Source organism: Ilyonectria robusta (assembly GCF_021365365.1).
Source record: "Ilyonectria robusta strain PMI_751 chromosome Unknown BGZ61scaffold_1, whole genome shotgun sequence".
Classification (NCBI taxonomy): domain Eukaryota; kingdom Fungi; phylum Ascomycota; class Sordariomycetes; order Hypocreales; family Nectriaceae; genus Ilyonectria; species Ilyonectria robusta.
The window spans coordinates 4,418,176-4,441,668 of record NW_025764435.1 but is presented as its reverse complement, the minus strand read 5'-3'; the positions used below and the strand labels follow the sequence as shown (position 1 = coordinate 4,441,668).

The following is a 23,493-nucleotide window of genomic DNA, read 5'->3' as shown; positions in this document are numbered from 1 at the left end:
GGAAAAATACTGCCGGAGTCGAGATTCTGCTGGTTCGTGAAGCACACACTCCCGAGGTGTTGGGAGCCTTCACAAACACCGGGTCCACGTGCTCTGTTTCTGTTGATTCCTACCCCATCCCCATCTTGCACTCCATGACAGGTCAACATTTCTGTACGCTAGCAATTGCCGGGCTGTCAGACGCATGTTTCTGAGGTGCATGCATTGGCGTCCAGGGGGACGTCATCACACCGGTTGTTGGCTGAAATATGAGCAATCAGGCGCCCTTCCCGCCAACGCCACACAAAATCGAGGCGGTACGTAGTCAGGTACCTATATTAACTAGGGAAATCCCGCGAGTCGGTTCTCCGATCCTCAGTCCATGCATCCGTTTTCTGGATCGGCGACTATATTCGAGATCGCCCTGGTTAGCATTGGCTCTTTGACCCGCATGAAACACCCAACACGGGTCAAAGCGATGCTCCAACTCCCATGCTTACTGACCTACTACCTAGGCAGATAGGTAGGTACTTACCTAGGTGCCCCATTTTCATCGCTCCTTCCAACACTTAACACTCATCTGATCACATGATCTCGTCCCGTCGCTTCGTCGGTCCGTGGCCCGATGCATTCTTCCAGAGTTCCACGAATCAATCCATCAACCGGTTGACACCCCGCATCGCGAGCGCGGGGTTTGGTGGGGTTAGATGGCATGACAGCAATCGCGGATGAGTTCAAGAGGAGGACTATATCTGCCCTTTCCCAGCCGTTATAATGTTCCTGTACTCAATTGTTCGTTCCAGACCGGCCAAGATCCCCGCGTCCCGGTTTCCGTCCAGCAACACCCTGAAAAATGGCTTCCCAATGGGACTTTGATGCCAAATTGAAGGGAGCGCTACCTGCCGACTTCAACTTCGGCTATGCCACCGCCGCTCCCCAGATCGAGGGCGCTTGGGACCGAGACGGCAAGGGTATTTCCATCTGGGATACCTTTGCCCATACCCCTGGCAAAGTGGCTGACGGTAGCAGCGGTGATGACGCCGTGAGGTCCTATGATTTGTACAAGCAGGACGTGGCACGAATGAAGGATTATGGCGTTACGGCATACCGGTTTTCGTTATCATGGAGTCGTATTATTCCCCTTGGTGGCAAGGACGATCCCGTCAATGACTCGGGAATCGCCTACTACAACCGCCTAATCGACGAACTTCTCGCCAATGGCATCACTCCTTTCGTCACGTTGTTCCACTGGGACACTCCCCAGGCACTCGAGGATCGGTACGGCAGCTTTCTGAACAAGGAGAGGCTTACCCCTGATTTCGTCCGTTACGCCCGCGTGTGCTTCGAAAGCTTCGGCGACCGTGTCAAGAACTGGATCACATTCAATGAGCCCGGAGTGTTTAGTCTTGCCGGGTACGCCGCCGGAGTCCACGCCCCAGCACGGTCCAGCTTCCGAGAGCGAAACGATGTGGGAGACTCGAGCACCGAGCCCTTTACCGTTGGGCACACCGAGTTAATAGCCCATGCTTACACTTGCGACATGTACAAGAAGGAGTTCCAGCCGACGCAAAAGGGAAGCATCATGATCACACTGCACGGGAATTGGTCGGAGCCGTGGGACGAAGACGACCCCAAGGACGTCGAAGCCGCCCAGCGTGCCCGCGAGTTCGAGATTGGTTGGTTCGGCGACCCATTGTACTTGACCGGCGACTACCCGGCGTCAATGCGAGCCCAGCTCGGCGATCGTCTGCCTCGGTTCACTCCCGAGGAGAGCAAGCTCGTCCTCGGCAGCTCTGAGCGATACGGCATGAATTCCTACTCGGCCTTCTATATACGACACAAGGACACCCCGCCAGAACTCACCGATCACCTCGGCAACGTCGAAAAGCTTGACGTGAACTCGAAGGGCGTGAGTCGAGGTCCCAAGAGTGATACATACTGGCTGCGCACCACGCCTTGGGGCTGGGGGAAGACGTTACGCTGGGTCTGGAACCGCTACCAGACGCCCATCTTTATCACAGAGAACGGCACGACTGCGCAGGGGGAGAATGACTGGAAACCCGCAGGCCCAGATGACGTCTTGGAGGACCCCTTCCGTATCGACTTCTACAAGGGATACCTCACAGAGATTGCGACGGCTACGCAGGAGGGTGCCATCATCAAGAGCTACTTTGGCTGGACGTTCACCGACAACTGGGAGTGGGCGGCAGGGTTCGATGATCGATTCGGAGTTACATGGGTTGACTTTAAGGACCCCGAGAGAAGGAGGTGGCCGAAACGGTCGGCATATTTTGTGAGGGACTACTTTCGACACCTTATCAAGGAGGTTTAGGGGTGTTCATATGTTATGGAGTAGCATTGGTTTATTTCCAGTTACTGAGGCATCATATAATAGATTTCGAGGTCTCCGACACGGTTTACCACGAAGGTAGTGAACTTAAGAATAAGACTAAGGCTTCAAAACCCACATCATGGAGCTGGCCCCAGAAATAGCAACCAACCCGAGAAGCATTCCGTGTGGGGAGACTAACGATCTTATCTTTTCGATGAAGCATAACGTCCCTCATAATCTCCCGGGGTGGCCAAGAGAGGAAGGTCGCTTCGATTTACCCTAGACCTTCCCTTGCACTGCTTCCGGTAACGTCGGCACCGCTCCACAATTCAATCTTCAAGGCCCCCTTGCCCATGCCCAGTGACACCCCACGCAACTACACATGCACCGACGACAACCTTGCGGCATTGCGAAACCTCCATCTGACATCTTACCCGTCCGTCCGATCTAGCGCTGGCTTCCACGAGCCCAATGTGCTCGGTCGCGCCGTCTCAATCCTGCGGCTGGTAAACAAACACCGAACATCCCGCACAACACCAGGCCGTCCGTCACCAGCATGCCGGCATCGCAGCGCCGCTCCCCGAGTCCCGGCTCGGGGCTCGACCGCGAGGCGTCGGAGACGACGCCGTTGCTCTCCAGCACCGGCGCATTGCTCGCGGACCCGGACACGGAAGCCTCCACGCTCGTCGGCTCGACGTCCCCCGGCAGCATCGCCGACTCCGCCTCGGGAGACGACCCATCCAGCTCCGGCGCGACGGCCGTCCCCGGCAGTGGCAAGCCGCTCCCCGGGCTCCAGATCTTCCTGCTGTGCTACGCGCGCATGACGGAGCCCGTCGCCTTCTTCTGCATCTTTCCCTTCATCGCGGATATGGTCCAGCGCAACGGCCACCTCCCGACCTCCGACGTCGGCTTCTATTCTGGACTGATCGAATCGCTCTTCTCGGCCACGCAGATGGTCGTCTTGGTGAGCTGGGGCAAGCTCGCCGACCGGATCGGCCGCAAGCCCGTCCTGCTCTACAGCCTTGCGGGCACGGCAATTGGACCCGCGCTCTTTGGCCTGTCGAGCTCGCTGCCGCAGATGTTCATCTCCCGCTGCTTCGCTGGCGTCTTCTCCGGGAGCGGCCTCATCATCCGGACTATGATTGCGGAGCACAGCACCCCCGAGACGCAGGCGCGTGCGTTCAGCTGGTTCGCGTTTGCGGGGAACCTGGGCATCTTCATCGGGCCCCTCATCGGCGGCGTCCTTGCGGATCCTGCCGAGCAGTATCCCGGCGTCTTCGGCGGTGTCAAGTTCTTCGAGGACTATCCCTTTGCGCTCCCAGGCTTCGTCACCGCCCTGATCAGTGCGACCAGCTTCCTTGTAAGCGCCTTGTTCCTCACAGAGACGCTCGACAAACCCAACACCGACGAGACAGAAGCCCAATCCGCGGCGCCCCCGCCCGCACTCTCGACTTGGGAGCTCGTCAAAGCCCCTGGCGTCGGTGTCGTTCTGTGGATCTACGGCCACGTTATGTTCCTGGCCTTTGCATTCACCGCCATCCTGCCCGTCGTCCTCTTCACGCCCATCGACCTAGGCGGCGCAGGCCTGGGGTACTCCCAAATCTCCATCTTCATGGCTCTCCAGGGCGCTAGTCAGGCCGCTTGGTTGCTCCTCGCATTCCCCACGTTACAGCACCGTTACGGTACGCGAGGAATCATGAAGCTGTGCGGTGCGGTGTATCCCTTCTTCTTCCTCGCCTACATCGTGCTCAACCTCCTCCTGCGTAATGGAGGCCCTGTCGCGCTCACCTGGTGTTGGATACTGGGTCCGGTAGTCGCCATCCTGGGGCCCGGCGTGTCCATGTCATTTATTGCCGTCCAGCTTGCTCTCAACGATGTTTCGCCCAGCTCGAATGTGCTTGGAACGCTCAATGCTCTGGCCCTTACTCTCTCCAGCGCCGTCCGGTCCATTGTTCCCGGCGCCGCGACGGCCATCTTTGCCATTGGAGTGCATGGTCAGATCTTCGGGGGCCTTCTGGCGTGGGTGATTCTGATCCCTCTTGCTGCCGCCTTTGGCATCGCCTGCAGGTATCTGCCGGAGGACCCTCAAACTGCTAAAGACAGCAATGATGAGGAGGACTCATAACGTCACTTCCATACCCCTGGGTGCACTGTTTGCTTGAAGTGCCCTAGCTTGAAGTGCCCTAGCGAGGCTGGCAGCATCCACTACGTCGTGGCAAATCACACTCGACGAACCTGTTCCCTCAGATGGGAGATACTTAAACTACATCACGACAAGCAGCGCTGTCAACCGATCTTCGCCTGGGGCATAACTCGTGTGTTTAGACAACATGGCCATTCAGGGCTCATGGATGCTATAGACCTAGACATGATCACCGGCCTGCTGGACGGGCGTGATGTCGCAGGGGTGATCCCTTGGAAATTCCTGGAAGCGTGGAAGAAGCCACTTGTATAATATAGTCATCACAGAATTGCATCATTCATTCTTTCACACGTCACGTCTCCCCCTTTGGCAAGCTGCACGACATACAGACACAACGTATCCCATTTTTTTATCTGCAGGACCAAGTTCGGCAGGCAATGGCCCAGACTACTTCCGCTTGGAGCAGCCAGATGGAACTGCACTTATGGATGAAACATTGCCATTACATATACTCTCCTCCACATTCAACCCAAAGCTTGAACATCCCTCGCACATCATCCTTGATGTCGTGCTGCAGCGCCTAACCACGTCAGCGAACACACACAGCGATCCCAACACTCCCTACGAAAACAACTTGACCGTCTTCAGTCGTGACTGAGCACCAGCGACCGAATACAAAAACTGCAATCTCTGTTAGGGTCGAGTCCACACATCCATTCGGGGTCAGTGATCACATACCTGAATCCCGAAGGAAAAAAAGCCGAATCCTCCACCCTTGTAATATATCGTCGTCGTCGATTCTAAGTCCTGTTAGCATCCCAGCACTCCCACCCGCAAGAAAAACAACGCTATCTAGAAACAAGCAACGCTGGTAGCAAACACCCGCAAGAAAACAACCGCTGTGATACAAACCAACCCAACCCTCCGTCCCCAATCCTCGTCCTCCGTCGGTCCTAGACTCACGTTAGCATTTCCCCCAATCCTCCTCCCCTACCAAAAACAAAAACGCTGTGATACAAACCAACCCAACCATCCATCCCCAATCCTCGTCGGTCCTAGGATCACGTTAGCATTTCCCCCAGTCCTGCTCCCCTGCCAAAAACAAAAGCGCTGCGATACAAACCGAACCCCCAATTCCTCCGCAAAAACAACGCTGCGCTGCCCATCCTCCAGCCCCATACCATCCTCCATCCCATCCCCCAAATCAACGCTGCCTCCCAAGAAAACAACGCTGCCCAAATCCTCCGAACCCCACCGTATCCTCCGCCCCCCACCTGAGTCCTCCGCCGTATACCGTACCTACCTGACCCTCCGACCCCATCCTGAAGAGCTGTCAGCTAAGGCCTCACAAATAACCCTGATGAACTTACCTAAACCCAACCCCAATCTCGCCGATTCCTCGCCTCCCTATATGATCCCCGACTTGTCTGCATAAGTCAGCAAACCTACAACCCTACCTTTGCCCCCAAATCCTAAAAGAAGGTCAGCTCAAACTCCATGCCACCATGTGCTGGATTCTACAGTACCTCCACACCCACCAATCCACCGCCATAAGACACACTGCCGGATTACTTTATCAGAAAAGCTGTTTTCTGATGCGGGGATCATATATGCCGTATTTGGGAGGCTCCCGAACGCTACCTGCCCAATTGATCGCCGTCACCGGCTTTCGCCGAGGGACGGCTCTCCTTCGGGACTTTGACTTCATCTTCCGCGGACTACCGTTTCCTGGGAAGGTAAGTCATGAAGGCACACTCGACTCAACTAAGCAGACAACATACTCTGACTACTCCACTCGACCGTCTGCACCGATTGTCGTGGCGGCACAGGCCTGACCTGCGCTCGACGCCGCTCCTCCGACGATGTCGCTTCCGGTGGGGGTTTCGGAAGCCCAAGTACTTCTCCCGGGTGTGACTCCCATGTCGCAGATGCCGTACGCGTGTGCGAACTATGGGTCACCGGGTTGTAGTACTTGGGCTTAGGCCCCTGGGCCTGAGCCTCATACCTGAAGGCATAAGGATCAGAACCCAGGACCGGGTCAACCCCCACGTCCACGACGCGCTTCGCCTTTCGGAGCTTCGAGAATCGGATGCCCATTTTCGCGAGAAAATGGTCGGCTAGGCGCGTCACCTGTTAGCAATCACCAGTCACGGGGCACAAAGAATGATGATAGAACTCTTTGAGTGGGAGTAGTTTTTCGATACGGTAGTTCCTAAAACATTTCACAAACGTCAGCAAGAGTACACGACACAATCAGGACTGCTCTGTGAACAGACTTGATCGGTTGATGATGTCTTGCTGTAGTGCGTTCGTTATCCTTCTTACGTAATCGGGCAGTGTGTAAGGAAGAAGGAAAAAAAAGAGAAAATCCAACAATGGAGGGAAACTGGAGGGTTACTTATAGACAGAGGGTCCCACTCTTTCTGGGCTGCAGTGATCTGGGAAGCCAGTCTGTCCGGATCGGGCGAGATCAGAAAATGGGAAAATGGTAAATGGTACGCGGCCATATTCCAGAGTTGCGTAAATGGGGGCCGCGTGTATTTCCAAGGGCGTGAGCGTGGGTGTGGGCGTGGGCTTGGACGTGGCGTACCCTTGTGGGCAGGAGAAACCAAATCGGTAACTGGGACGCGAGTGACGATGACGAACACAACTGGAATAAAGTTACAAACCGAGTCGGTGGGTCAGAGTGATTACTCCAGGACGAATAAGAAAATGGGAAAATGGGAAAATAGGGTGCAGCTGGGACCGTTCCAGCCAGACCAACGGTGTTGAGAGTCACTACGGTTGGGATCACTCCGTCCAGATCACTCCGCCTTGGATCACGAAGGTTATTATCCAGGCCCATGACGAATGAGAAAATGGGAACATGGGAAAATGGGATGCAGGTGGACTCTGGGGTTTGGAGCCACCTGGGCTGGGATCACTCACTCTTTGACTCACTTCGTCTTGGATCACTCCGTCTTGGATCACTTCGTCTTGGATCACTCCGTCTGGGGCCACTCCGTCTTGGGCCGCAAATGATTCTGTCCAGGCCCAAATTAGGAGGGATGAATACTAAGAATAAGTCTTATGAAAAGGGTTTTTCGTAAACTGTGCTATTACGTTTATTGTCCAGTTGTCTTTAGGATTGGAGTATGAAAATGATGTTTGTGAATGCACCCGTGGGGAAAACAGGGAAAGCAAGGAAATGGGACAAGGTTGAGACTGGGATGGCGCAGGAAATGAACGAAATGAATCCGAGTGTAAGTCGGCCGGTTTCTATTTTCTTACATTTTCTTGTGATCAGCTACACCCAGACCTGTTGACAGGCTGGAACACGCTTCAGAGAAACTTGAGAGGGACCACGCTGGGTTGAGTGATCCTAACTGGAGCGTGGTCGACTGATGTGTGTCGCACCATGCAGGGTCCTGGTGACTTTTGGCCGGTACGTAATTCGGCAACGTTTCGATTGGCTTCTAGAAATATTCCAGAAAATGTGTCTTGGTGATCTCGGTGTTTCGTAGTCTCTGGGCGTTCCTCTGGATCACCCAGTAACTCAGACCACCCCGTCGCCCAAATCACCCAGTCCCTCAGATCAGCAAGCTCTACTGATCCAAACCAGCCGCCCAGATCACCCATGACGTAAACCTGCGATGACTCCCAGTGCGGTTCATCCATGGGACAAGTCTGAAGGTGACGACGGCATCAACATAAGGTTTGACGTCCTCAGGGTCGCCCGCTTAAGTCCAACGCTCCCCGACTCGTAGCACGGGCCAAGGCCGGTGCTCCACCGGAGCTTAGCCCCCGAGCGTCCCCATAAGGTCGGCGGGCCTTTGGGTCCCGATTTGGGATGTTGAAGCATCAGTGTGCGAACACAAAGAGCATCGTATCAAATCTGATAGATAGTTAAGATGGCGGTTCTGAGCGTCGCATTTCAGAAAATGGGCAATGCAGAGTGAGAGCCAAGTGTTGACCGACTGTAAGTATATCAACGATTTTCAGTTCTGTCTACAAACTCCGGTATGATAATCTGCCCACTGTGACCGCGGCGATCAGAAACTACCCTAGAGGTTCGGGGTGGGAAATTCTCAACGAGGTGCGACGACTCCTACACTCGTGTCACCATTCACTCGAGTTGTTTCCACGGAATATCCAACTATTCCGTTTCTACTCTACAATCTTTAGTTCTGGCACTCCCAGCACTACAGAGAACCCGGGCATCAACAGCAAGACATCGCACGTGTACTGACTTGTTTCAACTCACGTGATTTGTTGTACCTGTCCGAAACATGATGGATTACATGCTAATGTAGGCCAAGTAACTGATGATATTATGCCAGATCCCGACTTTCCTCACTCCCAACCCTAGGCTCTCGCGGGCCTCCGAGATTCACAAGCACGAGAATTAGAAAAAGATACAAACACAAAACAAGGGGATATTTGCCAATTTTGATACGCCATTTTGTTTTTATAACACGATTGTTTGCTTTGAAGATTTCCGGAAAAAGGCATTAATAATATTTCTTTCCTCCAATCAACTTAACAGAACGCGGGCTTCAGACGTTGTGATCGCCGGCGGTGAACTTGGGATCGACAAAGGTAGGCTCCCTTGCTGGCTTCGGGCTGACCTTGGGAGTGATCTTGGGGCTGACACTCTTGGTCATCTCGGCCTCGTTCTCCTGGTTGTGGTTATGCACAACGCGGTGCTTTCGAGTGGTCAGCTCGCTCTCCTTCTTAAGCATTGCGTCTCGGCGCCACTCAAACACAGTCTTGGGCTTCTCCTTGATGATGGCACGGAGCTTATCATCACTGCGCTTCATCCAGTCGCTGGCGGGAGCGCAGCTGACGGGGTAGAGGGGCATGTTCTTGTTGCTGAAAATGAAAGAAGCGGCCTCGCGCTTATCAAAGGCGGCAATGAGATCCATATCATTGGCAATCTGATCGCAATAAGTCTCCAGAGGCAGATCGTTCACGTCGAGGCCGAAGGGGTTCTCAATCTCTTGACCAATGAAGAGCAGGCCAAAGATGATGTATGCGGCGGCAATGGTAGCAGGAATGGCGATCCACTTAAGAGTACCGACGAGCTGGAAGGGCAGAAGAATGACGTAGACGAAGGTGATCTGGCTGATGGCGATGTTGTAGGCAATGGGGAGAGGGGTGTTGAGGACACGCTCGCAGCCGACCATGACGTCGTTCATCATGGTGAGGTGGTTGTAGGCAACCGTCTGTTGCATGGGGACGGGAAGTTGCGCATTCTCGACCATGTGATCAAGGGTGAGGGCGAGATGGTTGAGGATCTCGAGGGGCAGGTTACCGAGGTGCTGGGTGGTCTTCTTGAGGGCCTTTCGGGGGTTGCTGGCGGCGAAGGAGATACCGAGGTACTCGCCCGTGGACTTGAAGAAGTTCTTGCGCCTGGTCAGAGGGAGATCCGGCTCGGCAATGATAGCATCCTTGGCAAACGTGTTAAGGTGGCCAATGAGGTGCTGGAGGTCGGGGTAGGTGCTGTAGGGCTCGAAGCGCAGGGAATGCTTGAGGGCGATGGAGAAGGCGACGACCAAGTTCATGGCGCTGATCTTCTCGAGGATGGCCTCGCGAGGATCCTCATTGGCAACGTCCCTCGCGTGGATCCAGAAAGTGCGGCCAAGAGCCTGGGAGGCGAGAGTGAGCTGACCCCAGAAGCGACGACCCTCGGCGTAACGCTCGTATGCGGTGGAGGAGCGGAAGGACAAGGACAGACCGACGACGAAACCCAGAATGGTCAGGAGGACAGAATTGACGCTGAGGCTGTGGACTTTCATGGAGATGGCGGTGATGGCAGAGGCCCAGCCACTGACGAGGAGCAACGGGACAATCAGCTTGGGGATGATGCTGCCGTGCATCTGCATGATGAGGGGCCATTTGGAGTGCTTGCTAATGTTGCGAGGGCCTGTGAAGTAGTCGTCGATGTCGAGCGAGGTCTGGCGGCGGAACATGCTCGCATTGATCTCCATGTTGGGCGAGGGCGGGGAGAGAACATGTTCAAGAGGCGGGATGTCGAGGCTTTGGAGGCGCTTGTTAGGATCCGCCTCTTGCTGCTTGACCTGCTGGATGGGGTCATTGATCTTGGTGGTGTCGATGGTCGGGCGCGTGACGAAGGTCTTGCCGGACGCGTTGGAGTAGCTTTCGTCGCCCATGATGGAATGCTTGGTGAACCTGTTTCCTGGGTGTTGTTGGGTGTGTTGGGTATGTGTGGAATGCGCTATGCGTAAGTCTTTCAGTGGTGATGAGCTTCGATGAGCTTCGGAGGATCCTGCCCAGCAGGTGTTGTGTAGGGGGAGAGGCAGAGTAATGCAGTGATGCGATGCAGTGATGGGCCAAAGAAAGGACACAAGGAGATGATGAAGCTCCCGAAAGAATGGGAGGGACAAAGACGAGGAGAAGACGGGATGAAAGGAAGAAGTAGTCAGCAGGCCGGGGGGGGAGGCGAAATAAAGGAATAAGTACAGGAAGGAAGGAAGAACGAGTGTGAATGGCGCCAATCCCTCGGTCGCCTGATGGAGTCGCAATGAAGCTGTGGAGAGAGCGCAATGTACAAGCAAGCCCTGCAGAGACGACGCGAAGCCGTGCAGCAGCGAGACGGAAAACCCGAGATGCAGACCAGTCGAAAAAGAAAAGGTGGGCCCAGCACAGCCGCGCCGCCACTCAGGAACCACCGTCCGACCTGCAACAGGGGCCGCCACACCCCCCCGCGCGCACCACAGCGGACCCCTGTCGGCCCCCCTGGGAAGCCATGTCCGCCCCGTCCACAGGTACCTACTACGCCCTACCTTGCTCCCCTTTAGGGCCCGAAGGCCTCTAAACTTGGTCGCTGCAGGTCCCCGTGCCACCCAATCCCCTGGAAGCTTCGGACGCTTCAGCGCACCCGTTGCCGCCATTGGATATGGGGCATCCGCAACCCCCCGCCCTCCCCTGGAAAGGGTTTACGGTGTGCGGCTGGGCCCGCCTGGGCATAGTGCTGGGTGCCTTGAAATAACATCCAGCCCCATGTGAATGCATTGGGACTTTGGTCGTAGTCTGTACCGTCATTCCATCGTAGTTGCAGTAGTAGTACTACAGCGTAGTTGGAGCTCCGTACTCGGCAGTGCACAATCCGCATCTCACCGCGCAACGGCTGGGAATAGACCAAATCGTAGTTGGCGCGGCCCACGCAAGCCGATGCCCTACGAGCAATGCCGCAATGCCGCAATGCCGTGATATCGCAACCCTATGCACGCTCTGCACTAAGCCGCCCATCAGCGCTACCGTGCATACTGAAGTCCCCGTTGATGCCGCTGACTGGCGCTTCTGAGGCTTCTTGCTTTAGTCCGAGCGGTAGGTAGGTACCTGTGATGCGCCCAATACCTCCTGTCGGTAGGCCCTGGACGCCGCGATCATCCCATCCACTTCCCACTGAACAAACTTGAAACAGAGACGGGGTTGGCTTCCCACCTGGCCGCCTTGGCCTTCGCTACGTCGCACCGCCAATAGAACGCACAAATTGCCGGTGGCGCTACCGCTTGGTTCATTAGTGCGGTACCAACGTTGGAAATGGTACTCCGTACTTCAGCCACGGAGCTGACATACATTTGCACGCGAATAGATGTTCGGTTATGCACATGGAAGCTTGGCTCGAGGCGTCAAGAAGTCGCCGGTTGGTTTGATGAACGGGTGGTCTGAGAAAAAATCCTGGCCTCTCTCAGCCGCTCTGCGTTTGGAAGCGTGACATGGCCTCGTCCATGACACAGCGATCAAAGGGGGGAATGGAAACACGCGGCTGTGGTGGAATGCAGGTTTCAGGGGGTCAGAGAGCCTCATTGTAGAGTCGTGTCGTCTCTCAGGCTCAGGATCAGGTTCAGCGACGCATCGAGGTCAAAGTTCCGTCCCCCGTGGCAAACCGCACCCGCGAGAGATGAGACATCTTACTCATACCCCGGAGCAATGACTCTCGCGACGCCGTTGATTGGCTGGACGGAAGAGAGATGAGCGTCCCATCCATTCCCCAGCCCACCCCCTTGTGACGTGTCGCCGTACTCCGTGCTGGCCGGAGGGCAAATAAATGGAGGCATCAGGAGTCGGCCGCGGACACGGACACGGAACATGGACGCAAAGGCGCTGGAGGCGTGGAGGTAGGTATGGAGACATGGAGATGACGGGAACAAACCAGGGACCCACTAACGTCCACTGACACCCACTAACGCCCCTGGAACTGAGTCCCATTCTGGATGCACAGCCCCCTCGAGGGCCAACAAGCGCGTACGAAGTATTTTACGTCCCCAAGTCGCTCAGCGAAATTGACCCAGGGGTTGAGCAACCCTGGAACGGATGTGCTACGTAGGACGAAATTGATCCAACTTATGAGAGAGTGCACAACAGGGAAAGAAAGAAAATCTGCAATTAGGCTCACGACTAAAGTTTAGTTTAGCTTATGGCACTAGAACCAGTTGGATCACCCGCCATGTTGGTCGGCTGGGAACCGACAACCACGCAACAACAATACGAGGCCATGGTCTCCATGTCAGGTCTCCATGTCCACAAAGTACCGAGATCCTTCAGCATTGCCTCGCCCCTTTCTTGAGGACACCAATGCACGTAACCCAACCATTTCTTTGTCTCTTTTCTAATGCAACAACAACTCCTGCATAGCACATAGCACATAGCACATAGCACATAGTACGACGCCATGCTGCCTACAACCACACGTCAAGCAAGGTACGCATGTCAGCTGGCAATCCTCACCGTCCTTGGCTATTTACTTGCGGCTGGCGGACGCACCCTGCTAGGTCGGTCGGACTTTTGCGAGAACCTGGTAAGCTGCCGCAGCGATGAAATGAAGCAAATCACGGCTCCTTCTCCACCGCCACAGAACGCGCACACGAGTGAGTTGCACTAGTCAGTACCAAGCTTTTTTCACCCGCGATCTCGCTATCCCCAGACCCCTGGCAGTTGCTGTTCACGCACTGGTCTCGTGCTCGTGGCTGTTGACGTGTGTGCCATTTTGTACTGTGGAGGCCACCTCAGCATGACAGCAGCGTCACCTGCTCCCAACCATCAGGTTAGGTACTACAATGCCATCTCTTGACGGGCCTCAAAATTGAGAAGCAGAAAATTAAGAAGCGTCCGAGCTGTGGTGTGTGGTGTGGGCCTGTGCCATTCTTGCTGACATGTTCCGCTTCGGGTCCGGTTTAGCAGCCAAGACGTAACACCCGTCCAGTGGAGCGGGCGTTGTTGGCGAAAGATATACCCGTTTTTGGCGTGCGTATCGCAGCTAACCTCTTCAGCCTTGTCAGCAGAGATCTTGATGGGGTTTCCTCTTTGGCCCCGTGATGCATGCTTCCAAGCCTCTTGGAAGCCGGTTTCCCGTCCTGCTGCAGATCATATCGTGCAGGCTTGGGCATGTGGTGTTGAGACGAACGACCGAGCGCCACTCTTGCGCCCTCAACCTTACTCTGTTTTCGCCTGGCGCCTTGTCGCTAAGGTGATTTTTCGCACGCTGCAGCCCTAAAAAAGCTGACAACGCAACGCACCACAACACAACACAACCAACCACGTCCGTGGCCCCCAACAATCAGAAGGCCCAAAGCGAGCCCAAATCGGGCCCTGCAACCAATTTCAGCCAGGATCACGACATGCTTCACCCTTCCTCGCTGGCTTCAGCTAATCCGCAAACTCCTCAGCCCTATTTCCTCTCCCCACTTGGCGGGGGCTGGGCCTGAATACTCGGTGAGCAGTAGGCCTTTTCCAGTGCCGAAGTCCCATCGCTCTCCCACGAACCCCGTTTCAGCTCCATGCCTCCCTTGTCGAGTTGCTGTTTGTTCAATCCTTCTCTTCGGCCGCATATGTCTCCGTTGGTTCCTAGGAGCTGGGTTCTTCTGACTCACCTGGTGGTCCCAGCCTCACCTCGTCAAGTTTGCCCCGGTCCAGTTCCAGTTCCAAGGCCCACCGGCCGCCTGAAGAAGCTGAGGCTCATCTGCATCCGAGTGGACATCATCTGATGAACCCAATGTCCCAATGTCCCAATTGCTGACACGCTTGCCAGCTATTGCGCACTAGCTTCCTTTCGCTTAGCCTCATCTCACAGAAGCCCCGGCCGTTTCATCGAGACATCTCTTCCCTCTCGGCCTAGCCTTGGACTATTAGCTTCCCATGTGTTATTTCTGCTGACAATCACAAAGTTGGCCGTTGGGCCCGGGTCACATGGTTGAACAAAGAAGTCTGCCGAAACACCATTTACGGGCCGAGGCAGTTGGGTCATGCTTTCACTAAGCGTTGTAAATTATTCCAACTATGTGCTTTATTGTGTAATTTACAGACAACCGAGCAGCCTGGGGAACTCGGGCCCCACGTATGTATGTACTCTTCTGCTGAACAATCACCAGCTGTATCGGAACTCCCGATCCTCCTTATCCGTCAAGTCCGACTTGGGCGCTCCGTGCTTGTCCAGCACAACCTCCATCTGCACGCTTCCGGGCCCGGCGATCGCCTGCTCGTCGCGCTGCTTGTTGTCCCGCATACACATGGCGCGGTAGATGAGGACAGTCACGAACAGCAGGCACCAAGTCACGATGGCTGTGATGACACCCTCCCGGTACCGCGGGCTGTTGGTCCAAAGCTGAGGAGCACCGATGCAGCCGGCGCAGTAGCCGATGAAGAACATGCCGTTGGTGATGGAGCGCTTCGTGTTTCCCTTGACGTTCGATGCGGAGAGAGACAGCAGGATCGAAAGGGTTGCTGTGATGCAAGAGGCCTATACAAGTGTACTCGGTCAGACACGATGGTGAAGAATTGGACTGTTTCACTTACCAACCAGGAAGCAACAACTAGACCCCATCCGGCGGTCACGTCAAGCTTCATCAAGAACACATTGCCAATGAGCGGCGGGATGATCATAACGAGGACAACCAGCGTTCGCTGCTTGGGGAAGAATTGGCAGAGGGCAACGCCGATCCAGAGCAGGAAGATCTGAACCGCACCGGACGGCGCCGTGTACAGCATCGTATCCAGCTGACTATATCCGATGGACTTGATGACGAGCGACGCAAAGGTGAGCACGGGCGACTGCATCGTTACCAGCACGCCGAACCAGAACACAGCCCATGCCTTGGGATCGAGCATCGTCTCCCGCAATTGCTCGAGCGAGAAGCTCGTTTTGTCGCCACCCTCGCGGTCCTTGGCCATCCGCATGGATAGCACCTCCTTCTCGCGTGGTGTCAGGAACCAGGCGTCCTTGGGGCCCGTCGGCATGAGCACGAAAAAGGCGACGCCGGCGGCCGTTGTCAGCGCGCCGCACACAAGGAACAGCGTGCGCCAGGGAGCGAGGCTCAGCGACGTGTTCTTGCCGATGCCGTACATGAGCAGGCACCCGACAACCTGCGCGACGCCGTTCATGGTGACCCACAGCGCTGTCCGCAGCGTGTGCTCCTCCTTGCGGTACCAGATGGACGTGATGGTGACAAAGGCCGGCGACACGGCGCCCTCGCTGAAGCCGAGTAGGAAGCGCACGGTTGCGAAGCCGGCGTAGTTCTGGGGTGCGGCCAGACACATGCAGATGATTCCCCAGATGATGCTATTCACGCGAAAGTGTTAGTGACCACGGCACTATCGATATGCCAAAGTGGTGGCAACATACACAGTTGCGCCGACAAACTTGGTCAGCTGGAGTCGACTCATCAGGTAGATGAAGGGATATTCCGAGACCAGCTGGCCGACGTAGAAGATGGAGCTGCACCACGAGTACTGCGAGCTCGTCATGTTGAGGTCGGTAATTAGACCAAAGACGGCCGCATAGCTGAGACTTTGCTTGTCGAGATACTGGAGGAAGAAGGTGAAGCACATCTGCACGTCGCGTTAGCCATCAAGTCCTTGTGTCGATGGACACCATGCTAATCTAGGGAAACACTCACAAACGGCAAAATAACCATGTCAATCTTGCGGAGCACTGCCTTCTCTTCCTCGGGAGTGTACTCCTCGCTCAACTCGATGATCTCGCCTCGCTCCTCGTGCTCGTCATCGTTGACCGACGACGGCATCTTAGCCTCGGCGTTGTTATCCATTGTGTGTGCTGTGAAAAAAACTTAGGCTTGGCGAGTCGTGAGCGACGAAGCGTAGTCAATGCGTCGTTGGCGATGCACAATCGACGGCATGTCCGCCTCGAACAGGATGCGACGTCTGGTTATATGCTGTTTCCAAGCCGGCCGCCATGGCACCGTCGCCTTCAGATTGCCGGCTCGCTCGATCTCGAGGGAATCCCTTGTCACGTCCGCCGTCCAAACCGGAAAAAGATGGGCCTCTTGATAGCGGTTTGTGGGGAACGACCATGTATCCGACGAGCTGGGCCATCGATCCGATGGCGCGGCGTCGGCAACTTGGCCCTCCCCGCTGTGGTTGGAGTGCCGACATCTCTGGTGTAAGTGATAGGATGGGCGAGGATGAGGCTTGGTGCGGATTACGAATAGGATCGTCGGAGACGGGCTGCAGCAGATTTGCGGCGTCGTTCAAAAGGCTGCAGGTTCATCATTTCTGTTGAGTACAACATTCCAATCTGTCATCATTCAACCGGAGATCGTCGTACAAACACATTCCGTCGGTTTCACCAGTTGGTTTCCGCTCTTTCACATCGCCATGGCTCAATTAAACGCGGTGCCCGGCTCTAACATCAAGCCGTGGCTGCGTCAAACTCCCCAAGGCTACCTCTTTATCAACGCCAACATTGTTGATGTGAAGGCGGGCGCTATCATCGCTACCGCCTCCCTCGCGACTAGCAACGGCAAAATCCAGTCCATCTCTTCATCAACTCCAAGCCCATTGCCCACAGACCACACCGTCATCGACTGCGAGGGCCGGTTTCTCTGTCCAGGTTTATTCGACGCTCACGTCCACCTCTGCGCCGTCCCGGGCTTCGAAGATCTGTCCAAGGCATTTGGCAACCCCAACGATGTCTCACTACTACGTCAGCCCTACGTGGCCGCGCAGATGCTGCATCGCGGCTTCACCAGCGTGCGCGACTGCGGCGGCGCCCAACTCGCCCTGAAGGAGGCCCTCGCCGACGGCGTCTTTCCCGGCCCGCGCCTCTTCATCTCCGGCCATGCGCTCTCGCAGTTTGGCGGCCACGGTGATCTGCGCGGCCCGCACGACCAGTTCGAGTGCTGTGGGGGACACCACGGGTCGCTGGGCCGCTTGTGCAACGGCGTGCCGGAGTGTATGGCTGCGGTGCGCACCGAGATCCGCTGCGGTGCCGACTTTATCAAGATCATGGGCTCTGGCGGCGTGTCGTCGCCCACGGACAAGCTGGAGCACCTTCAGTTCACTCCCACCGAGATCCAGGCCATGGTAGAGTGTGCCGACAACGCGGGCACGTTCGTGACGGCCCATGCTTATACCGCCAAGGCCATCCGGCACTGCATTGACAACGGCGTCCGGGGCATTGAGCACGGCAACTTTGTCGACCCTCCTACGGCCAAGCTGATGGCCGAGAAGGGTGTATACTTGACACCCACCCTCATCACTTACGCCCAGATGGCGTCAGAGCAATGGAAGGGCTATCTCCCTCCAGAGTCCCAGGTCAAGAACACCCAGGTCTTCAAGGCCGGCCTCGAGGCTCTCAAGATCGCTTCCGACGCGGGCGTAAACATGTGCTACGGCACCGACCTGCTCGGCCCCCTCGGCGCCGCCCAGACGCAGGAATTCGCCCTGCGTTCCCAGGCACTGACGCCCCTCCAAATCCTACAGAGCGCCACCGTCAACCCGGCCAAGATGATGGGCTGGGAGGATGCCATCGGCCAGCTCAAGGAGGGCTTCTGTGCGGACGTGCTGGTCCTGGAGAAGAACCCCTTGGAGGATGTGACCATCTTTGATGAGCCGGAGAAGTATGTGCTGGGCGTCATGAAGGATGGGCGCGTGTACAAGAGCCGGTGGAGTGGGTTGCCCGTTGATGCGGATATCCCCGTCAGGTTAAACTCCCTATTGTAAAATGAAGAGTTATTAGATGGATGCGTATTACTGGCGATGAAGAAATAAAAGTTTCGGAATTTTTAATATGACATGGCTTTTCCTGTACAAATAACATTACCTCCATCCAGTCCCTTGTCTCTGTATCTCAGTCGAGAAGCGAGTCCCATCTAATCTGAGTTGAGAACCCCCTCTACATGGATATTCTAACATACGGCCGCATTATAATCTCATCATAATCAAGCGATTTACAATATCTTCTGATGCATATGCTGGAGGTTCGTCACTAGCGAGCGCACGCTGGGATAGTGTCGTCGGCAATCTGTCCCAGGCCATCGCGATATCGGATCTCGCGCGAGTCGCAAGCTTCGACTAGCACAACTTTCAACAATCATGAACGATATCGGATATTAGCCGTTTCTTTGGTACGCATTGGTGTTGGTTGGTCTTTAAAAGCTGAGAACATAGCCTTGGCAGGCTGACGGGTCACCCGTCAGTCGGGTATTCGCCTAAAGATCGTAAGATGGGCGGATTGCCGACAGAACACGAATCATCACCCCAAGCTAGAATTCCCTCATGCACCCCGGATTCCTTATTTCCCCCCTTCTGGGGCCATGCGAACAGTCGAATCCGGGGTTGCTGTCAAGTGCGGGACAGTGGTTCTTGTTACGTATTTGCTGGTTGATCGTGTCACATGAAGCCAGTTCACAGGGTGAGATCGTTCGGATTGCTACTGGCACATACACTTGCGCAGGTAATTATTCTATCCTTTCCAGTTCCCACTATCTAGATTATGTCGACACAATCGTCCGGTGCTGTCACCTCGGCATGGAATAAGGCGTCCCCGAAGACTATCGTAGTCCCGACAGTGGAGTGTTGGTCGTTGGATCCCATTATCCTCATGGTACTCCGCCCCTCCCCAGTCACCAGTTATCCTTTATTTCTTTGCTTCACGGCATAGATTGAGGAGGCTATATAAAACTCAAGCTCGATGGTCTCCATAATCTGGGTCTCTTTGAGACGGAGCACGTACTTCTCATATCGACGTCGGAAATCCAGAAAAATCAAGAACGTCCAGTCCTGTCAAGCCCATCAGGAAAGTTTGCTCGTCATTATACATGACTGAGAGGAATTCATTATCTGCCGCAGGGGTTTGTCGGGACATGGTCGCGTCTTGCTGCGCAACCTGTGGCACAAGAGATACCGGCGTAAGCATCTCCCGTCCTGTAGACTCCCAGGCAAGCCCAGCCGCATTTGGTTGTGAGATGGGCCATATTTGGGCTTGTGGGATTGGAACCACGGTATCTGTTGTGAGATGGTCTCCAGAAGACGGTGTTTGGTCAGTCCGCTGCGATCGATCTTGTCTTGCTAGCCACTCAGCCCATTGGTTGTATTCAGATGCCAACGTTGATTCTTCCATGACCAGATTACTGCCCGTAAAAGAAGACGTCTGGTTTAGCTTCTCAATCGCCTCGCTTGTGATGGATTGCAGGGCCTCAACGAATCGCACCCCCATCTTAGCCGTCATGTTTCCAGCAGCCATATTCCGGAGACAATCCAAACCGAAGGCTACGCGGGCTTCATAAGCGGAATCTCGTTCGAGGATGCCCGACACTAGCGTCACGATGACTGCGGTACTACAACCTTGGAAGTCAGTGAAGGAGAAGCGGGTGCTGTTTCCGGTGCGCGTCAAGTTCTCAAAGAGCTGTAGGAGTTTTCTGCCAGCTTTGGAGCAGGACTTGGATAGTTGATCCACCGTATCGTCGATCTGGGGCAGTTCCGACTCGCGGCCAAAATGATACCGAAGCTTGGCCCGAGCAACAGTGACGAGGGAGACTTTCCCCATGGCGATCCAGGAGTAGTAGTAGTTTAGGTAGAGATGGAACACGGCGCGATAGTTCGAGTCCTTTGGGTGTATGTTTTCAAGCTTAAACTCTGGGGGCAGCGACTTTTTCCATTGCCTGAGCTCTGCTTCGGCGCTGGCAGAGCGTGTGGGCTTTGTTGCATCAGTCAACCAATCTCTTCGATCTGATTAGCGGCTTCTTCGAGCAAGTTTGGTGTTCTTACCCTGGTTCTGCGGCTCGGTCTAATATAATAATCAGGCGTACATAGGCTATCTGTAGTTGGACGTTGTTGAAGGTTTGTGCGCTGTCTAATGATGCCAGCGGCGACGGGAGAGGTACGGTGACAATGTCGACATTTATTGACCGAGGACGGTTCAATTTAACCGTTGTACACCTAACCGAATCGTTAGGCTTTCACATAATTAAATCAGCGGTTTTAATGCGCAGACGAACCGCTCTAGGGAGTAGATTGACCACCAGAGTCGACGGCGCACTTCTCTTTCACGTTCGTCAAGAGTCTGATCATCCGTATTTTGATGGAGGTCGAATGCCAGCGCTTTACGCAAGGCCAGGCCCATGTAGACGTATGACGATCCAATCGCACTCGCCGGCATTAGGTAGACGCCCAAGACAAACGAGGCTTGTATGGATCGCAGACACGGCCGATCAATGATGTCAGGAATCAGCGTCTTGGCCTGGCTGTAAAATACTCGTCCAGGATCACCATCATCGGGGCGAGGTCCCGGGGCTGGACCGTCGGGTCGCTCGAGGAGCGTCCATTGGCTACCAAGGGCGAAAGCAGCCATTGCGAGGCAGACGAAGCTGGAGTCCGACCTTAGATGGGAATTTGGATCCGTGTAGAATTGATCAATGTCGACCGAGAATTGGGCCTGGTCAAAGTAAAAAAAGGTGTCCGTTCCATGCTTTATGCAGACTGATAATAGGAATTCGGCCACGTGCCGTGGAGGGAACGCTTCTATTACGCCTCGCAAGCGGGATAGTTCGGCTGGCTGAAGGATGGTAGGACGGGTGATGTGCTTCGGTTTGTCAGTTGGAGGTTCATCAAACCGGGGAAGGCCAACTGACTGCTTGCATTGCCACCATATCCTGTTCCTCTGGTGCCGTTTGTGAGTCCAACGAGAAGGCCTCTCGTAGTCGTGAGAGGAAATGAGGCCATAGTATTCTCTCCGTCTGGTCTTGGACGGCACTATGGTGAGCATGGGAGCATTGACGGCAATACGAGGACTCACGACTGTCGATAGCAATGTTTTCCTCTGGACTCGTTCCCGCATGGGCTGAAGTGATCTGGTCTCCCACCCGAGGAGATGGTCGACTCTGTTCAGCATCTGGCGGCGACTTTTCCCTGTGCCATTGTGAGAAACCAGTTGCCTTGGGTTATGCAACGACCATACCTCTCGAACCTGCAGGCCAGATTGTTCAACGAACATCTTTGGCATGTGCCGGCGAGCGACTCGATGCACTTGCTCTTCCGCGCCTTGCAGCGATCGCATCTACGGCATCACATTAGCTCGGCCGGTTGAGCGACGAACGCCTGGAAAGTATTTCTCACGCTCGTGGCGCTCTCTTGCGATTCTCATCGGCAACGCGGCGACGTCTCCGCCGACGAATCGCGGAGGGCGAATCCATACTCGCTCACAACGGGAACATGCAAAGCGGCATTGCAGCGCATGATCGTCGGAAGAGCAGAACCAGAGCGTCGGGAAGCTGTTACGTACTCCAGCATTTCCCCAGAGATAAGGCCTGGAACAGGGCGAAGGGTGTGTGGGGAATGGGCCGAATGCACGATAGCGGAGTTGTAGCACTGTCAACGTTGTCGGCAATCTGTACCCTCCATCGGCAAGAGAACCACAGCGTGTCAATAGAGTGTGCGTATGCTCTCTAGGGGAAGGGGAAGGTGAGTTTGGTTATCTCAATTGTTTTAATTGTCCAGTCATGAGCTAAAGCTACTTTCATAGCTCTAAGAAACTCCTCCATTAAACCGAGACCGGGAGATGGAGCTCATCCTTCAAAGAGGCACAGACTCCACTTACAGAAGTCCAACCTGGTTCTCCAGCGCACATATACGTGCGACCCGTAGCAGAGGATCTTGCTAGATCTTCTTGAGGCGCGTGATATCGTGGCTTCCACGCTTATCCATCTATTTGTCCTCTTCAAAGGTGGCCCCCGTCCGTTTCTCAATCCGCCATGTACCAACGCCGGTCGAGGGAATCAAATGCCAACCAAGCAGCATCTGTACAAAAAAGAAGAGAAATATTAGTGGTATCATCAGAAATGCCTGTTTTCCCACTTTCGCCCCGCTAGGCTCTCTCGACTTGCACGCTTTACTATCGCGACGACGACTGCGGCGGTCTGGAATCCAGCTCGGCTGGGGGTCGCTCGTCCATGAGCTCGGTGGGAGGCTGTGGTTGTTGTTGCGGGTGCATGTATCCGCCGTATTGGTTCGGCGGCCCGTTCTGGGAGTAGCCTTGCTGTCCCTGTCGGTATTTCAACTGCTGGTCCTGGGAATGCTGCGGGATGGACGGGTGCGGTGGTGACTGGTTCGCGGCTTCGTGCTTGGCTTTCCTGCTGCGTCGGACGAGCCAGAAAGCCAGCCCGCCAATGCCAGCAATTCCAACCACGCCGGCAACGATGATGCCGCCGATGACACCTCCGGATAGTGTGGTCGATTCGTCGTCGGGGGTAGACGTTGTCGATGAGGTCTGAGCCTCGGGGTCGACGGTCTTGGATGCATCGGCCGACGTCGACATCAAAGCTTCGGTGGATGTTGATAAGGCCTCGGTGGTTGAAGACTCTGTCGTCGAAGATTTGCCGTTCGCTGCGGCATCAGCCACGAGGAGATCGCTTCGTTTAATGTTGCACCGGACATGGGCCGCACTGGCAGGAATCGACTCATCGCATGTTGTCAACTTAGGACAACACGCTCTGGCGGTTCCTTTCTGGCGGCTCGTACACGCAACTGCGCTGTCTTCGTTGCAGACGGACTCTTGGTCCACATAGCATTTATCTCCCTCGCCGCTGTTCCCTCAGTCAGCGGCCATTACACCACAACGGAGCTTCACGACGACGAACTCTCCTACACAGCACCACCCTTTATCAAGCCATTTCTCGCACGAAGGATACGACTCGCCATCACGAGTACCTATCTCGCCATGTCAGTTATCGAAACGAACATGGGATACCGCTGGGATGCCCTACAGCAGAGGGTAAAATCGGGGGCGCAGTTCGAGTTGTGC

At 55.2% G+C, this 23,493-nt stretch overlaps 8 protein-coding genes across 8 annotated transcripts; 4 read left to right on the top strand and 4 right to left on the bottom strand.

Annotated features, from left to right (window-relative positions):
- Nucleotides 1-832: 832 nt before the first annotated feature.
- BGZ61DRAFT_526193 (glycoside hydrolase superfamily) lies at nt 833-2,311 on the top strand (the record flags this gene model as incomplete). The annotated part of the gene is made up of 1 exon (XM_046252913.1): nt 833-2,311. One exon carries the CDS (start codon nt 833-835, stop codon nt 2,309-2,311), a length of 1,479 nt encoding a protein of 492 aa, XP_046112991.1.
- Nucleotides 2,312-2,867: 556 nt separating this feature from the next.
- BGZ61DRAFT_489165 (major facilitator superfamily domain-containing protein) lies at nt 2,868-4,436 on the top strand (the record flags this gene model as incomplete). Its single annotated transcript, XM_046250180.1, has 1 exon — nt 2,868-4,436. The coding sequence occupies one exon, from the start codon at nt 2,868-2,870 to the stop codon at nt 4,434-4,436; it is 1,569 nt and encodes a 522-aa protein (XP_046112990.1).
- A 639-nt stretch (nt 4,437-5,075) lies between these two features.
- BGZ61DRAFT_471547 (uncharacterized protein) lies at nt 5,076-6,551 on the bottom strand (the record flags this gene model as incomplete). The annotated part of the gene is made up of 9 exons (XM_046248233.1): nt 5,076-5,144; nt 5,193-5,261; nt 5,367-5,407; nt 5,476-5,509; nt 5,758-5,776; nt 5,825-5,876; nt 5,912-5,926; nt 6,096-6,182; nt 6,236-6,551. 9 exons carry the CDS (start codon nt 6,549-6,551, stop codon nt 5,076-5,078), a joined length of 702 nt encoding a protein of 233 aa, XP_046112989.1.
- A 2,438-nt stretch (nt 6,552-8,989) lies between these two features.
- BGZ61DRAFT_489164 (Bestrophin, RFP-TM, chloride channel-domain-containing protein) lies at nt 8,990-10,606 on the bottom strand (the record flags this gene model as incomplete). Its single annotated transcript, XM_046250179.1, has 1 exon — nt 8,990-10,606. One exon carries the CDS (start codon nt 10,604-10,606, stop codon nt 8,990-8,992), a length of 1,617 nt encoding a protein of 538 aa, XP_046112988.1.
- Nucleotides 10,607-10,977: 371 nt separating this feature from the next.
- BGZ61DRAFT_471545 (uncharacterized protein) lies at nt 10,978-11,462 on the top strand (the record flags this gene model as incomplete). The annotated part of the gene is made up of 2 exons (XM_046248232.1): nt 10,978-11,221; nt 11,287-11,462. The coding sequence occupies 2 exons, from the start codon at nt 10,978-10,980 to the stop codon at nt 11,460-11,462; spliced, it is 420 nt and encodes a 139-aa protein (XP_046112987.1).
- Nucleotides 11,463-14,820: 3,358 nt separating this feature from the next.
- On the bottom strand, nt 14,821-16,477 carry BGZ61DRAFT_336860 (major facilitator superfamily transporter; the record flags this gene model as incomplete). The annotated part of the gene is made up of 4 exons (XM_046239000.1): nt 14,821-15,195; nt 15,252-16,014; nt 16,078-16,283; nt 16,352-16,477. The coding sequence occupies 4 exons, from the start codon at nt 16,475-16,477 to the stop codon at nt 14,821-14,823; spliced, it is 1,470 nt and encodes a 489-aa protein (XP_046112986.1).
- Nucleotides 16,478-17,069: 592 nt separating this feature from the next.
- On the top strand, nt 17,070-18,416 carry BGZ61DRAFT_338501 (uncharacterized protein; the record flags this gene model as incomplete). The annotated part of the gene is made up of 1 exon (XM_046239135.1): nt 17,070-18,416. The coding sequence occupies one exon, from the start codon at nt 17,070-17,072 to the stop codon at nt 18,414-18,416; it is 1,347 nt and encodes a 448-aa protein (XP_046112985.1).
- A 712-nt stretch (nt 18,417-19,128) lies between these two features.
- Nucleotides 19,129-21,944, bottom strand: BGZ61DRAFT_408974 (fungal-specific transcription factor domain-containing protein). Its single transcript, XM_046243204.1, has 6 exons — nt 21,810-21,944; nt 21,652-21,750; nt 21,326-21,602; nt 20,693-21,276; nt 20,463-20,633; nt 19,129-20,416 (listed from the first exon to the last, which is right to left on the bottom strand). Exons 1-6 carry the CDS (start codon nt 21,884-21,886, stop codon nt 19,432-19,434), a joined length of 2,193 nt encoding a protein of 730 aa, XP_046112984.1. The 5' UTR covers nt 21,887-21,944; the 3' UTR covers nt 19,129-19,431.
- Nucleotides 21,945-23,493: the final 1,549 nt, after the last annotated feature.

Bases quoted from the DNA above. Each gene is read 5' to 3' on its own strand.
- BGZ61DRAFT_408974 (XM_046243204.1), bottom strand. From the start codon at position 21,886: ATGGATTCGCCCTCCGCGATTCGTCGGCGGAGACGTCGCCGCGTTGCC. The intron at 21,751-21,809 runs GTGAGAAATACT...GTGATGCCGTAG, and splicing joins CGCAAGAGAGCGCCACGAGC to ATGCGATCGCTGCAAGGCGC. The intron at 20,417-20,462 runs GTAAGAACACCA...ATCAGATCGAAG, and splicing joins GACCGAGCCGCAGAACCAGG to AGATTGGTTGACTGATGCAA.